Genomic DNA, 17,165 nt, shown 5'->3' with positions numbered 1-17,165 from the left:
TTTTCGAGAGGGAGTTCTCCAGAAGAAGGCGAAGCAACTACAGCATTTGCTCAAGAAACTTCCTGAAAAAGCACAAGATCAATTCCGCACAGACACACCCCTGGAACCCCGACCTGGGATATTCTATCTACTACCCAAGATCCATAAACCTGGAAATCCTGGGCGCCCCATCATCTCAGGCATTGGCACCCTGACAGCAGGATTGTCTGGCTATGTAGACTCCCTCCTCAGGCCCTACGCTACCAGCACTCCCAGCTACCTTCGAGACACCACTGACTTCCTGAGGAAACTTCAATCCATCGGTGATCTTCCTGATAACACCATCCTGGCCACTATGGATGTAGAAGCCCTCTACACCAACATTCCACACAAAGATGGACTACAAGCCGTCAGGAACACTATCCCCGATAATGTCATGGCTAACCTGGTGGCTGAACTTTGTGACTTTGTGCTTACCCATAACTATTTCACATTTGGGGACAATGTATACCTTCAGATCAGCGGCACTGCTATGGGTACCCGCATGGCCCCACAGTATGCCAACATTTTTATGGCTGATTTAGAACAACGCTTCCTCAGCTCTCGTCCCCTAAAGCCCCTACTCTACTTGCGCTATATTGATGACATCTTCATCATCTGGACCCATGGAAAAGAAGCCCTTGAGGAATTCCACCATGATTTCAACAATTTCCATCCCACCACCAACCTCAGTCTGGTCCAGTCCACACAAGAGATCCACTTCCTGGACACTACAGTGCTAATAAACAATGGCCACATAAACACCACCCTATACCGGAAACCTACTGACCGCTATTCCTACCTGCATGCCTCCAGCTATCACCCTGACTACACCACACGATCCATCGTCTACAGCCAAGCTCTGCGATACAACCGCATTTGCTCCAACCCCTCAGACAGAGACAAACACCTACAAGATCTCTGTCAAGCTTTCTTACAACTACAATACCCACCTGCAGAAGTAAAGAAACAGATTGATAGAGCCAGAAGAGTTCCCAGAAGTTACCTACTACAGGACAGGCCTAACAAAGAAAATAACAGAACGCCACTAGCCGTCACCTTCAGCCCCCAACTAAAACCCCTCCAACGCATTATTAAGGATCTACAACCTATCCTAAAGGATGACCCAACACTCTCACAAGTCTTGGGAGACAGGCCAGTCCTTGCCTACAGACAGCCCCGCAACCTGAAGCAAATACTCATCAACAACCACATACCACACAACAGAACCACTAACCCAGGAACTTATCCTTGCAACAAAGCCCGTTGCCAATTGTGCCCACATATCTATTCAGGGGACACCATCACAGGGCCTAATAACATCAGCCACACTATCAGAGGCTCGTTCACCTGCACATCCACCAATGTGATATATGCCATCATGTGCCAGCAATGCCCCTCTGCCATGTACATTGGTCAAACTGGACAGTCTCTACGTAAAAGAATAAATGGACACAAATCAGATGTCAAGAATTATAACATTCATAAACCAGTCGGAGAACACTTCAATCTCTCTGGTCACGCAATCACAGACATGAAGGTCGCTATCTTAAAACAAAAAAACTTCAAATCCAGACTCCAGCGAGAAACTGCTGAATTGGAATTCATTTGCAAATTGGATACTATTAATTTAGGCTTAAATAGAGACTGGGAGTGGCTAAGTCATTATGCAAGGTAGCCTATTTCCTCTTGTTTTTTCATACCCCCCCCCCCCAGATGTTCTGGTTTAACTTGGATTTAAACTTGGAGAGTGGTCAGTTTGGATGAGCTATTACCAGCAGGAGAGTGAGTTTGTGTGTGTATGGGGGTGGGGCGGATGTGAGAAAACCTGGATTTGTGCTGGAAATGGCCCACCTTAATTATCATGCACATTGTAGGGAGAATGGTCACTTTGGATGAGCTATTACCAGCAGGATAGTGAGTTTGTGTGTGTGGTTTTTGGGAGGGGGGTGAGGGGGTGAGAGAACCTGGATTTGTGCAGGAAATGGCCCAACTTGATTATCATGCACATTGTGTAAAGAGTTGTCACTTTGGATGGGCTATCACCAGCAGGAGAGTGAATTTGTGTGGGGGGGTGGAGGGTGAGAAAACCTGGATTTGTGCTGGAAATGGCCCAACCTGATGATCACTTTAGCTAAGCTATTAGCAGCAGGACAGTGGGGTGGGAGGAGGTATTGTTTCATATTCTCTGTGTGTATATAATGTCTGCTGCAGTTTCCACGGTATGCATCCGATGAAGTGAGCTGTAGCTCACGAAAGCTCATGCTCAAATAAATTGGTTAGTCTCTAAGGTGCCACAAGTACTCCTTTTCTTTTTGCGAATACAGACTAACACGGCTGTTACTCTGAAACGAAGCAAATATGGGACCCTTGGGATAAGTGGCTGTCCATAGTGTGTGTTTGTGTTTGGGGGTTACTTGCTGTTTGCTGAGCTTGTGTTTGTTTGTTTGAAGGGCTGTGTGCTGTGGCCCACAGCTGGAAGCTGTGAGCTTCTAAACAAGGTTTGAAATCTAGAAGCCCCTGTTCATTGGCTGAGCCTTGGTCAGGGGGTGGGGCTATCAAGAAGGCCAGGGCTTTATAAAGCATGAGCAAGTGACCAGGGACCACTAACAGGGAGTTTCGAGAGGGAGTTTGGAAGGGTAGTGGAAAGGGGGCGAGGTACACTTGCCATTCTTTAAAACGTTTAAACTAAACTATAATCAAAACTTCTTGATTTAAACAAAAACCCTATCATTAACCTAGGTAGGTGTAGGAGAGAATGCAGGCAGAAGCCCAGCAGCAGAATGGGGGCTGTCTTGTTTATTGCACTCGCTGTAGCATGTATGTTACCTGCCCTGTGGGTGGGTGGCGTATGTGTGCATTCGGTGCAAGAAGCTCCTGGCCCTCAGAGGCCGTGTGCGGGCTTTGGAGGCCAGGGTGGCAGAACTGGAGGAGCTAAGGGAGACAGAGAGGTATGCTGATGAGACTTTCCGGGACACTGTAGATTTGTCTCACCTCCAGTCAGCCCCTGCGCTGTTAAGGAGGATGAAAGGCCCAGAGAAGGAGAACAGTCAATAGGAGCAGAGGGAAACCTTCCCGTAGTTGGGACCCTCCTTCCAGATGATGTTGGGGTATCCTCTTGCACTGAGGGGAGGTAACTCCAGTCATTAGGAAAAGGCAGGTGTTAGTAATGGGAGTTTCGATCATTAGAAACATAGATAGCTGGGTTTGTGATGACCGGGAGAACCGTATGGTGACCTGCCTGCCTGGTGCGAAGGTTGTGGATCTCTCGAGGCATCTAGATAGACTTATGTGTAATGCTGGGGAGGAGCTGGTGGTTGTGGTCAATGTTCCCTCTAATTTTTGACAGGCCGTGTGTGCAAAAAATTTCTTCTGTGCAAATTGTGCTTCTGTGCAAATTTGTGCACGTGGTGTTTCGCCGTGTGCGCGGGGTTTAGGATCTGTGTGCACGCGCACATGCGCACAGCTTAGCAGGAACAGTGGTCGTGGTACATATAGATAGCAATGACATAGGGAAGGGTAGGAGAGACGTCGTGGAGGCCAAATTTAGGCTGCTAGGAAAGAGACTGAAATCCAGGACCTCTATGGTGGCATTCTCAGAAATGTTTCCAGTTCCACGCGCAGGGCCAGGTAGGCAAGCAGAGCTTCAGAGTCACAATGCGTGGATGAGACAATGGTGTAGAGAGGAGGAGATTAGATTTATTAGAAACTGGGGAAACTTTTGGGATAGGGGGAGCCTATACAGGAAGGATGGGCTCCACCTAAACCAAAGTGGATCCAGACAGCTGGCACTGAACATTAAAAAGGTTGCAGAGCAGTTTTTAAACTAAGGGTATGTCTACACTACGAAATTAGGTCGAATTTATAGAAGTCGGTTTTTTAGAAATCGGTTTTATGTATTCGAGTGTGTGTGTCCCCACAGAAAATGCTCTAAGTTCATTAAGTGCATTAACTCGGCGGAGCGCTTTCACAGTACCGAGGCTAGCGTCGACTTCAGGAGTGTTGCACTGTGGGTAGCTATCCCACCGTTCCCGCAGTCTCCGCTGCCCATTGGAATTCTGGGTTGAGATCCCAATGCCTGATGGGGCAAAAAATGTTGTCGCGGGTGGTTCTGGGTACATGTCGTCAGGCCCTCCCTCTGTGAAAGCAACAGCAGACAATCGTTTCACGCCTTTTTTCCTGAGTTACCTGTGCAGACGCCGTACCATGGCAAGCATGGAGCCCGCTCAGCTCACTGTCACCGTATGTCTCCTGGGTGCTGGCAGACACGGTACTGCATTGCTACACAGCAGCAGCAACCCATTGCTTTGTGGCAGCAGATGGTGCAATAGGCCTGAAAACCATGCTCATCGTGTCCGAGGTGCTCCTGGCCACCTCGGTAAGGTTGGTCAGGAGCGCCTGGGCAGACATGGGTGCAGGGACTAAATTAGGAGTGACTCGACCAGGTCATTCTCTTTAGTCCTGCAGGCAGTCCTATTGTACCATCTTCTACTGAGCAGCCAGGAGATGTGGATGGCTTGCAGTCCTTCTGCACCGTCTGCTGCCAGCCAAAGATGTAAAAGATAGATGGAGTGGATCAAAACAAGAAATAGACCAGATTTGTTTTGTATTCATTTGCTCCCCCTTCCCTCCATGAAATCAACGGCCGACAATCGTTTTGGTGAGGTCTGTCAGGGGCACCTTGAAAACTGTAATGGAGATTCAGTCCTGCCTGAAATACCAGAGGGAGGGATAGCTTAGTGGGTTGAGCATTGGCCTGCTAAACCCACGGTTTTGAATTCAATCCTTGAGGGGGCCATTCTATGTGACAGTTGTTTTTGTTTCTCCTTGATGTAAAGCCTCCCCCTTTGTTGATTTTAATTCCCTGTAAGCCATGTTGTCAGTCGCCCCTCCCTCCATCAGAGCAATGGCAGACAATTGTTCCGTGCCTTTTTTCTGTGCAGACAACATACCACGGCAAGCATGGAGCCCACTCAGATGACTTTGGCAATTAGGAGCACATTAAACACCACACGCATTATCCAGCAGTATATGCAGCACCAGAACCTGGCAAAGCGAAACCGGGTGAGTAGGCGACGTCAGCACGGTGATGAGAGTGATGAGGACATGGACACAGACTTCTCTCAAAGCACGGGCCCTGGCAATGTGGGCATCATGGTGCTAATGGGGCAGGTTCATGCAGTGGAACGCCGATTCTGGGACCGGGACACAAGCACAGACCGCATAGTGTTGCAGGTCTGGGACGTTTCCCAGTGGCTGTGAAACTTTCGCATGCGTAAGGGCACTTTCATGGAACTTTGTGACTTGCTTTCCTCTGCCCTGAAGCACGTGAATACCAAGATCAGAGCAGCCCTCACAGTTGAGAAGCGAGTGGCAATAGCCCTATGGAACCTTGCAACGCCAGACAGCTATCGGTCAGTCGGGAATCAATTTGGAGTGGGCAAATCTACTGAGGGGGCTGCTGTGATGCAAGTAGCCAACGCAATCAAAGGTCTGCTGATATCAAGGGTAGAGATCCTGGGAAATGTGCAGGTCATAGTGGATGACTTTGCTGCAATGGGATTCCCTAACTGTGGTGGGGCCATAGACGGACCCCATATCTCTATCTTGGCACCGGAGCACCAAGCCGGCGAGTACATAAACCGCAAGGGGTATTTTTCAATAGTGCTGCAAGCACTGGTGGATCACAAGGGACGTTTCACCATCAACGTGGGATGGCCGGGAAAGGTACATGACGCTCGCATCTTCAGGAACTCTGGTCTGTTTCAAAAGCTGCAGGAAGGGACTTACTTCCCAGACCAGAAAATAACTGTTGTGGATGTTGAAATGCCTATAGTTATCCTTGGGGACCCAGCCTACCCCTTAATGCCATGACTCATGAAGCCATACACAGGCAGCCTGGACAGTAGTCAGGAGCTGTTCAACTACAGGCTGAGCAAGTGCAGAATGGCGGTAGAATGTGCATTTGGATGTTTAAAAGCGCCCTGGCGTGGTTTACTGACTCGGTTAGACCTCAGCGAAACCAATATTCCCACTGTTATTACTGCTTGCTGTGTGCTCCACCATCTCTGTGAGAGTAAGGGGAGAAGTTTATGGCGGGGTGGGAGGTTGAGGCAAATCACCTGGCTACTGGTTACACGCAGCCAGACACCAGGGTGGTTAGAAGAGCACAGGAGGGCACGGTGTGCATCAGAGAAGCTTTGAAAACCAGTTTCATGACTGGCAAGGCTACGGAGTGAAAGTTCTGTTTGTTTCTTCTTGATGAACCCCCCCGCCCCTTGGTTCACTCTACTTCCCTGTAAGCTAACCACCCGCTCCTCCTCCCTTGTGTCACCACTTGCAGAGGCAATAAAGTCACTGTTGCTTCAAATTCATGCATTCTTTATTAATTCATCACACAAATAGGGGGATGACTACCAAGGTAGCCCGGGAGGGGTGGTGGAGGAGGGAAGGACAAGACCACACAGCACTTTAAAAGTTTAAAACTTTAAAACTTATTGAATGCCAGCCTTCTGTAGTTTGGGCAATCCTCTGGGGTGGAGTGGCTGGGTGGCCGGAGGCCTCCCCCACCGTGTTCTTGGGTGTCTGGGTGAGGAGGCTATGGAACTTGGGGAGGAGGGCGGTTGGTTACACAGGGGCTGTGGCGGCGGTCTGTGCTCCAGCTGCCTTTCCTGCAGCTCAACCATATGCTAGAACATATTAGTTTGATCCTCCAGCAGCCTCAGCATTCAATCCTGCCTCCTCTCATCATGCTGCGGCCAGCTTTCAGCTTCAGCCCTCTCTTCAGCCCGCCACTTACTCTCTTCAGCCTGCCACCTCTCCTCCCCGTCATTCTGTGCTTTCCTGCATTCTGACATTGTCTGCCTCCACGCATTCGTCTGTGCTCTGTCGGTGTGGGAAGACAGCATGAGCTCAGAGAACATTTCATCACGAGTGCGTTTTTTTCGCCTTCTAATCTTCACTAGCCTCTGGGAAGAAGAAGATCCTGTGATCCTTGAAACACATGCAGCTGGTGGAGAAAAAAAAGGGAGAGTGGTATTTAAAAAGACACATTTTATAGAACAATGGGTACACTCTTTCATGGTAAACCTTGCTGTTAACATTACATACATAGCACATGTGCTTTCGTTCCAAGGTCGCATTTTGCTGCCCCCCACCACGTGGCTAGCCCCTTCCCGTGGCTGACAGTGGAGAACATTTCTGTTCAGCCACAGGCAAACAGCCCAGCAGGAACAGCCACCTCTGAATGTCCCCTTAAGAAAAGCATCCTATTTCAACCAATTGACCATGAATGATATCACTCTCATGAGGATAACACAGAGAGATAAAGAACGGATGTTGTTTGAACACCAGCAAACATACACTGCAATGCTTTGTTCTACAGTGATTCCCGAGTACGTGCTACTGGCCTGGTGTGGTAAAGTGTCCTACCATGGTGGACGGAATAAGGCTGCTCTCCCCAGAAACCTTTTGCAAAGGCTTTGGGAGCTCATCTAGGAGAGCCGCGAATGCCAGGGCAAATTAATCATTAAACATGCTTGCTTTTAAACCATGTATACTATTTTAAAAAGTACACTCTCACCCAGAGGTCCCTTCTCCGCCTGGCGGGTCCAGGAGGCAGCCTTCGGTGGGTTCAGGGGGTACTGGCTCCAGGTCCAGGGGGAGAAACAGTTCCTGGCTGTCGGGAAAACCGGTTTCTTTGCTTGCTTGCTTGCTGTGAGCTATCTACAACTTCTTCATCATCATCATCATCATCTTCCTTGTCCCCAAAACCTGCTTCCGTGTTGCTTCTATCTCCATTGAAGGAGTCAAACAACACGGCTGGGGTAGTGGTGGCTGAACCCTCTAAAATGGCATGCAGCTCATCATAGCAGTGGCATGTTTGGGGCTCTGACCCAGAGCAGCCATTTGCCTCTCTGGTTTTCTGGTAGGCTTGTCTCAGCTCCTTAAGTTTCACGCGGCACTGCTTTGAGTCCCTGTTATGGCCTCTGTCCTTCATGCCCTGGGAGATTTTGACAAATGTTTTGGCATTTCGAAAAACTGGAACGGAGTTCTGATAGCACGGATTCCTCTCCCCATACAGCGATCAGATCCCGTACCTCCCATTCGGTCCATGCTGGAGCTCTTTTGCGATTCTGGGACTCCATCATGGTCACCTCTGCTTATGAGCTCTGCATGGTCCCCTCTGCTGATGAGCTCTGCACTCACCTGCAGCTTGCCATGCTGGCCAAACAAGAAATTGAAATTGAAAAGTTCGCAGGCCTTTTCCTGTCTATCTGGCCAGTGCTTCTGAGTTGAGAGTGCTGTCCAGAGCGGTCACAGTGGAGCACTCTGGCATAGCTCCCGGAGGCCAATACCGTCTAATTGCGTACACAGTACTCCAAATTCGACCCGGCAAGGCTGATTTCAGCGCCAATCCCCTTGTCGGGGGTGGAGTAAGGAAATCGATTTTAAGAGCCCTTTAAGTCGAAAAAAAGGGCTTCATCGTGTGGACGGGTGCAGGGTTAAATCAATTTAACGCTGCTAAATTCGACCTCAACTCCTAGTGTAGACCAAGGCTAAGAGATGGGGGAAAGCCGATTGCTTCAGAGGCGCACGTGGAACGGACAGAGACTTCTCTTAGAGGAGAGTCTATTGATAGAGATTCTCTAGGTTTTAGTCAAGAGGAGAGGATGGAAGAGGATAAAGTATGGGCCAGATCAGACGAGAAACATTCACATAAAAAAGAATCTGACTCATCAGAAAAGGGCAGACAGATAAAGAGTGACAAGTTTTTAAAGTGCTTGTACACAAATGCTAGAAGTCTAAATAATAAGATGGGTGAACTAGAGTGGCTCGTGTTAAAGGAGGATATTGATATAATAGGCATCACAGAAACCTGGTGGAGTGAGGACAATCAATGGTACACAATCATTCCGGAATACAAAATATATCGGAAGGACAGAGCAGGTTGTGTGGGTGGGGGAAGAGTGGCACTATATGTGAAAGAAAATTTAGAATCAAATGAAATAAAAATCTTAAATGAATCCACATGTTCCATAGAATCTCTATGGATAGTAATGCCAGGCTCTCATAAGAATATAACAGTAGGGATCTATTATCGACCACCTGACCAGGATAGTGATAGTGATGATGAAATGCTACGGGAGATTAGAGAGGCTATCAAAATAAAGAACTCAGTAATAGTGGGGGATTTCAATTATCCCCATACTGACTGGGTACATGTCATGTCAGGACGAAATGCAGAAACAAAATTTCTCGATACTTTAAATGACTACTTCTTGGAGCCGCTAGTACAGGAACCCACAAGGCGAGAGGCAACTCTTCATCTAGTCCTGAGTGGATCTCAGGATCTGGTCCAAGAGGTAACTGTAGCAGGACCGCTTGGAAATAGTGACCATAATATAATGATATTTAACATTCCTGTGGTGGGAAGAACACCTCAACAGCCCAACACTATGGCATTTAATTTCAGAAAGGGGAACTATGCAAAAATGAGGAGGTTCGTTAAACAAAAGGGATAGAGAATAAGATGGAGAATATCTTATTGCCCTTCTATAAATCCATGGTACGCCCCGGAAAAATCATGGAGCAGGTCCTCAAGGAATCTATCCTGAAGCACTTACACGAGAGGAAAGTGATCAGGAACAGTCATCATGGATTCACCAAGGGAAGGTCATGCCTGACTAATCTAATCGCCTTCTATGATGAGATTACTGGTTCTGTGGATGAAGGGAAAGCAGTGGATGTATTGTTTCTTGACTTTAGCAAAGCTTTCGACACGGTCTCCCACAGTATTCTTGTCAGCAAGTTAAAGAAGTATGGGCTGGATGAATGCACTATAAGGTGGGTAGAAAGTTGGCTAGATTGTCGGGCTCAACGGGTAGTGATCAATGGCTCCATGTCTAGTTGGCAACCGGTATCAAGTGGAGTGCCCCAAGGGTCAGTCCTGGGGCCGGTTTTTTTCAATATCTTCATAAATGATCTGGAGGATGGTGTGGATTGCACTCTCAGCAAATTTGCGGATGATACTAAACTAGGAGGAGTGGTAGATACGGTGGCAGGTAGGGATAGGATACAGAGAGACCTAGACAAATTGGAGGATTGGGCCAAAAGAAATCTGATGAGGTTCAATAAGGATAAGTGCAGGGTCCTGCACTTAGGACGGAAGAACCCAATGCACTGCTACAGACTAGGGACCGAATGGCTAGGCAGCAGTTCTGCGGAAAAGGACTTAGGGGTGACAGTGGACGAGAAGCTGGATATGAGTCAACAGTGTGTCCTTGTAGCCAAGAAGGCCAATGGCATTTTGGGCTTTATAAGTAGGGGCACAGCCAGCAGATCGAGGGACGTGATCGTTCCCCTCTATTCGACATTGGTGAGGCCTCTTCTGGAGTACTGTGTCCAGTTTTGGGCCCCACACTACAAGAAGATGTGGATAAATTGGAGAGAGTCCAGCGAAGGACAACAAAAATGATTAGGGGACTGGAACACATGACCTATGAGGAGAGGCTGAGGGAACTGGGATTGTTTAGTCTGCGGAAGAGAAGAATGAGGGGGGATTTGATAGCTGCTTTCAACTACCTGAGAGGTGGTTCCAAAGAGGATGGTTCTAGACTATTCTCAGTGGTAGAAGATGACAGGACAAGGAGTAATGGTCTCAAGTTGCAGTGGGGGAGGTTTAGGCTGGATATTAGGAAAAACTTTTTCACTAGGAGGGTGGTGAAACACTGGAATGCGTTACCTAGGGAGGTGGTAGAATCTCCTTCCTTAGAAGTTTTTAAGGTCAGGCTTGACAAAGGCTGGGATGATTTAACTGGGGATTGGTCCTGCTTTGAGCAGGGGGTTGGACTAGATGACCTCCTGAGGTCCCTTCCAACCCTGATATTCTAAGATTCTATGACTTGAATACTGCGTACAGATGTGGTCCCCTCATCTCAAAAAAGATATACTGGCATTGGAAAAGGTTCAGAAAAGGGCAACTGAAATTATTAGGATTTTGGAACGGGTCCCATATGAGGAGAGATTAAAGAGGCTAGGACTTTTCAGCTTGGAAAAGAAGAGACTAAGGGGGGATATGATAGAGGTCTATAAAATCATGCATGGTGTGGAGAAAGTGAATAAGGAAAAGTTATTTACTTGTTCCCGTAATATAAGAACAAGGGGCCACCAAATGAAATTAATGGGTAGCAGGTTTAAAACCAATAAAAAGACGTTCTTCTTCACTCAGCGCACAGTCAATCAGTGGAACTCCTTGCTTGAGGAGGTTGTGAAGGCGAGGACTATAACAGGGTTTAGAAGAGAACTGGATAAAATCATGGAGGTTAAGTCCATTCATGGCTATTAGCCAGGATGGGTAAGGAATGGTGTCCCTAGCCTCTGTTTGTCAGAGGGTGGAGATGGATGGCAGGAGAGAGATCACTTGATCATTACCTGTTAGGTTCATTCCCTCTGGGGCACCTGGCATTGGCCACTGTCAGCAGACAGGATACTGGGCTGGATGGACCTTTGGTTTGACCCCAGTATGGCCATTCTTATGTTCTTATTAATCTCAGTCTTGGAACTTTTCCTGAGGTGGCCAGTAAGATGCTAGTTATGATGTCTTGAGCTGTGGATACCTGACCCTGGGAACCAGACTGACACCACCTACTCATTTCGCAATAGCCTCAAAAAGCCATCACCTGTAACAACGACAATCATCATCGAGTTGAACCAGTTTTGAACCCTCTAGTTGCAGGCAATTAACTTAGATCAGTTCCCTGAGCCACCCAGCCCCTCCTTGTGCTTTGTTTTTGTTATAGAGAGAAGCTGTGGGGATATGTTCTTTCAAGTAAAAAGAAAAGGAGTACTTGTGGCACCTTAGAGACTAACCAATTTATTTGAGCATGAGCTTTCGTGAGCTACAGCTCACTTCATCAGATGTATACCGTGGATAGATTTCCACTCCATACGGCTAAATGCAGTGCCTTGCATAATGACAGGTTTCAGAGGAACAGCCGTGTTAGTCTGTATTCGCAAAAAGAAAAGGAGTACTTGTGGCACCTTAGAGACTAACCAATTTATTTGAGCATGAGCTTTCGTGAGCTACAGCTCACTTCATCAGATGTATACCGTGGATAGATTTCCACTCCATACAGCTAAATGCAGTGCCTTGCATAACGACAGGTTTCAGAGGAACAGCTGTGTTAGTCTGTATTCGCAAAAAGAAAAGGAGTACTTGTGGCACCTTAGAGACTAACCAATTTATTTGAGCATGAGCTTTCGTGAGCTACAGCTCACTTCATCAGATGTATACCGTGGATAGATTTCCCAGAATTTCTTTGCATAGACCATATTCGAAGAGTTGACCTGACTCCTCCCATAAAGGAAGGAAAAGACCTTTAATATCAGTTTAGGAGGAGTAGATGAACTCAGCCACCCTAAATTGGTGCAAACTTTCCAGTTACATGTGAGTTTGATGCTGCAGTAATCAGCCCTGATAATAGGAACTGAGCTTTACTGACACTGAGCCTCAGCAATGTTACTTCCTCTCACTAACAACTGGAAAAGGAAAAAGTCACAGTCAGCAAAAGATTTAGTCACCAATCTGTCTCACCGAGAGCCGCAGAAATGTTCCATTTTGCCGTGCTAGTCTTGTGCCAATTTTAGGGTGAGAGTGTGCATGATAGTCATCAGTTGTGAAACACCAAGACTCCCTGGAACCACAAATTCACGTCCCAGTAAGATTAATTCAACCCTACATGCTTTGGAACTCCGTGCAGTGTACTGCATGTGTAGGTCATTCAGATGAGATCTTCTAAAATCAGAGGGCTTATAGGATCTGCAGAAATTAAAGATCACCTGGCATATTTTGAAAGAACAGAGATGTGCACTGGTGGCATTGGGTGGGTGTTAGGTCACATTAGCTAGCTTGATCTAACACACTCTAAAAGTCAAGACAAGGCTTCCCCTTATGCTTTAATTCATCCAACTTAGCACATGCTGACGTCCAGTTTGCCTTGTTGTGTGACTAGAGCTTTTGAAGGTGTTAGATTGTGCTAGCTTAAGGTGGGTGAGGGGATATCTTTTATTGGACTAACTTAATATAAAAAAGAGTTTTAAAACGAAACCTTGTCCCAAAGCTGTGATTTTGTGGCTAGCACTCTCCTGCTCAGTGTCACAACATTGGCTGGGAATCCTGGCAGTCTATTTAAGGTCTTGTGAGAGGACAGGAAATGTACAGTAATTAAGAGCACAACTCTGCCATGTAGCAGCATGGCAGCTGTGCTAGTGAGCATATGTAAAGTAACGTGCTACTGTTCACTGGCTTTCCCTCTCCCTGCCACCATTTCTCAGTCTGTGAAATGGGAACAATACTTTACCGGGTGCTCATGCCATGCCATGGCAACAGGTTTGGTATGAGAACCTAAATACCCCTTCCATTGGTGTAGGTGGTGTCTACACTGGTGCAGCTGCAACAGCATTTCAAGTGTGGACAAGCCATAAGCCTCACAATATTGTGAGGTGTAGGGAAGTCTGTGGCTGAATCAGGAATTGAGCCCCAGTTCAGTGTTCTATCCACTAAATCATCTGTTGCAAGCTAGAGTAGATTTTTTTATTCATAATTATATTTAAGAGGAAAATAGCAAGACTGCCAAACATTCCTTTAATATTATGGGTGTTAATTGGTCCCACAGACATCAGGAAATTTACATTCTAATGCACACACCTAAGTCCCTCAAGGTACAGCAGATGCAGCATATAGGACAGTTTCAGATCACTGACTATTTGTAAAATCTAATTCCCTGGGACGCTGGCCGACTTAAATGCACCTGTGTATCATATAGGACTGTTTGAGTCTGTGCTAATATAGCTTCATGTGTCAGTTTAGAATCTCACATGTATGTTGTAGCTAATAGTAATATACTTACTTTGTAGCATATTAGTAATCACAGCTAAGTACAGGGTGTGAAACTAGGGCAGCGGAGTGGCCAAACGCTGACCTAGATTTTTTTTGGATGGCTTCCTAAAGAGGAGATCTATATAAAATCTGTCTGCCTCTGAAACAAGTTTCTAATTGATGTTTCTGTTCAGGGGAAGTCTTTCCCTGACATATTGGCTTGTTTCTTGGGTCCCCCATCCTGGCCATATAATTAAAATGATAGCAGTAAATTAATCGGTTTAGTCTGGGTTTAGGAACTTAATCAAATTTTAGCTTAGAGAGAATTTTTACTACAAAATTCAAATAAATTCTTGAGAATAAATGTCTAATAGGAAATCTATCTGAACTGTAATGTTTAGAGGAAAAGGTAATTTCTTTCCTTCAGGTTTCTCTATATGTAAGTCATTGAACGTAAAGTGTCTGTGTTGTGGAGGAGCTCTAGTGGCTCCGGAGTTAAGGTTGCATTGAGATTTCAATTTAAAGCAGGGTTACTACTTTAAACATGAAATTCTTCTTTGAGATGAGGGTCCCTGTGGGTGCTCCACTCCAGGTAGTGGGGCGCCCCTGTGCCTTCACTCACTTTTACAGCAGTGCCCGTACGGGCCGTGCACACGCAGTACCTCGCGCGCCGTTGGTGGTTGAAGTATCGCGTGCGCGGACTCCTCAGTTCCTTCCCAGCTGTTTCTGGTCTGAGATGGAGCTCTGCAGTCCTCTAAAAACCTGTAGTTTTATTCAAATAAGTTACATAGTTAGCTTTAGTAGTCAGGTTTCATTTTTTAGCTTAGTTCCTGTTAAAAAATAAAAATTCTTATTTACTCCGTAGTTGAGTTCAGTGATAATGCTGGGTACACCAGGCTTTAAGCAGTGCACTACATGCAGAGAGGCAATCCCGGTGTCTGACGGACACACTCAATGTGTCTGCTGTCTTGGTGAATCCCATGTTCCCCAGAAAAGTGCCCATTGCAGCAAATTGAAAGCTAGGGCACAAAGGGACAGGGACCTGAGGCTTAAGCTCATTTTAATGGAGAAGTCCTTGAGACCAGCCTCTGATCCAGGACAAGAAACCCCTTCCCGGTACGGGTCACCAGTTCCCTCACCACTGAGGTCCCCAAAATCCAACAGACCTGCCACGAAATGGTCGTCCTCCTCATCCCAAAGAGAGCAGACCAGCAAAAAACAGCCTCCAATTAAATTGCTCTCATTGTGCTCTCAGGTGCAGTGGTCTCAAGTTGCAGTGGGGGAGGTCTAGGTTGGATATTAGGAAAAACTATTTTACTAGGAGGGTGGTGAAGCACTGGAATTGATTACTTAGGGAGGTGGTGGAATCTCCTTCCTTTGAGGTTTTTAAGGTCAGGCTTGACAAAGCCCTGGCTGGGATGATTTAGTTGGGGTTGGTCCTGCTTTGAGCAGGGGATTGGACTAGATGACCTCCTGAGGTCCCTTCCAACCCTGATATTCTATGATTCTATGGTCCACAGCCAAGACAAGCCTAATATAAACCTTCTAGAACTCCACGCCATCCGCAATGCCTGCCTCCACTTCCTGCCGTTCATAAAAAATCAACACATAAGGGTCATGACCAACAACATCGCCTTCATGTTCCGTATAAACAGGCAAGGGGGAGCCAGATCACATTCGCTCTGCACTGAGACCATCAAACTTGGAATCTCTGTTAATTCAACACAACATCCATATCTTAGCTTCTTACCTACCTGGATCCCAGAGCACAACAGCAGACAAACTCAGCAGATGATTTCCACGTGACCATGAATGGGATTTGAGCAATCCAATACTGCAACATGTATTCCGACTATGGGGTCACCCACACATCGACCTATTTGCCACTGCCCACAACACAAAGTGTGAAAAATTTTGCTCCAGGGCAGGTCTGGGGAAGCAATCCATGGGAGACGCGTTCCTAATCAGCTGGAACATGGACCTCCTATATTCGTTCCCACCGATACCATTGCTATCCAGCAACAACCACATACCACACAACAGAACCACTAACCCAGGAACCTATCCTTGCTACAAAGCCTGTTGCCAACGGTGTCCACATATCTGTTCAGGGGACACCATCATAGGGCCTAATCACATCAGCCACACTATCAGAGGCTCGTTCACCTGCACATCTACCAATGTGATATATGCCATCATGTGCCAGCAATGCCCCTCTGCCATGTACATTGGTCAAACTGGACAGTCTCTACGTAAAAGAATAAATGGACACTAATCAGATGTCAAGAATTATAACATTCATAAACTAGTCGGAGAACACTTCAATCTCTCTGGTCACTCCATTACAGACCTAAAAGTCTCAATATTACAACAAAAAGACTTCAGAAACAGACTCCAACGAGAGACTGCTGAATTGGAATTAATTTGCAAACTGGGTACAATTAACTTAGGCTTGAATAGAGACTGGGAGTGGATGGGTCATTACACAAAGTAAAACTATTTCCCCATGTTTATTCCCCTCCACCCCCACTGTTCCTCAGACGTTCTTGTCAACTGCTGGTAATGGCCCACCTTGATTATCACCACAAAAGGTTTTCTCCCCCCTACCCCCGCCCCGCTCTCCTGCTGGTAATAGCTCATCTTAAGTGATCACTCTCCTTACAGTGTGTATGATAACACCCATTGTTTCATGTTCTCTGTGTATATAAATCTCCGCACTGTATTTTCCACTGAATGCATCCGATGAGGTGAGCTGTAGCTCACGAAAGCTTATGCTCAAATAAATTGGTTAGTCTCTAAGGTGCCACAAGTACTCCTTTTCTTTTTGCGAATACAGACTAACATGGCTGCTACTCTGAAACAAAGCCAGAGTCATCCTAATAGCCCCCACATGGCTGAGACAACTGGTGTATCCCTACATGTCAGCACACCCCCCAATCACACTTGCTCTCCATTCAAATCTACTGTTACAATGGGAGGGACAGTTACAACACCCCAACTTGCAGATGCTACATCTCAAGGCATGGCTTCTCTTTCATGATGAACTAAACTGTTCAGACCAGGTCCAAAGGATGTTATTCCATAGCAGGTCCCCAGTTTTTGTCAGGGTTGTGTTCTTGAAAAGGGCAACAGATACCAAAATGACGGATGCCAGGGACCCGCTGGTATAGCAGTGATGTAGGCAGGAGGGGAGGGCCCTGGGTGGGCGGGCTGTGATTGGGGGCAGAGGGGTACAAGTGATCTGGCCGCCTCTCCCCACCTCCAGCCA

General features: G+C 46.8%; 2 protein-coding genes across 10 annotated transcripts in view; one reads left to right on the top strand and one right to left on the bottom strand.

The window, feature by feature from the left end:
- MYO1D (myosin ID) overlaps positions 1-17,165 on the top strand; it is a 383,172-nt gene that overhangs the window by 310,779 nt on the left and 55,228 nt on the right. For 2 of the 4 annotated variants that reach the window (XM_075123527.1, XM_075123528.1), the window contains exon 22: positions 4,962-6,388. The exons of the other annotated variants lie outside the window; for them this stretch is intronic. In XM_075123527.1, coding sequence (XP_074979628.1) covers positions 4,962-5,280 — 319 coding nt within the window. In that variant the 3' untranslated portion in view covers positions 5,281-6,388. Of the gene's footprint in view, positions 1-4,961; positions 6,389-17,165 lie in introns of those variants that run through there. 4 annotated transcript variants of the gene reach the window in all.
- CDK5R1 (cyclin dependent kinase 5 regulatory subunit 1) overlaps positions 6,383-17,165 on the bottom strand; it is a 71,858-nt gene continuing 61,075 nt past the window's right edge. For 4 of the 6 annotated variants that reach the window (XR_012666161.1, XR_012666160.1, XR_012666159.1 and 1 more), the window contains 2 exons: positions 14,520-14,659; positions 6,383-7,027 (listed from right to left, as the gene is read on the bottom strand). The gene's annotated coding sequence lies outside the window, so the exon portion shown is untranslated. Of the gene's footprint in view, positions 7,028-14,519; positions 14,660-15,063; positions 15,185-17,165 lie in introns of all 6 variants that reach the window. The other 2 variants (XR_012666158.1, XR_012666162.1) reach the window with 2 other exon arrangements.

This window comes from Caretta caretta, chromosome 27 (assembly GCF_965140235.1).
Source record: "Caretta caretta isolate rCarCar2 chromosome 27, rCarCar1.hap1, whole genome shotgun sequence".
NCBI lineage: Eukaryota > Metazoa > Chordata > Testudines > Cheloniidae > Caretta > Caretta caretta.
Note: the sequence above shows the minus strand (reverse complement) of the source record. Positions and strands in the feature narration are given on the sequence as shown.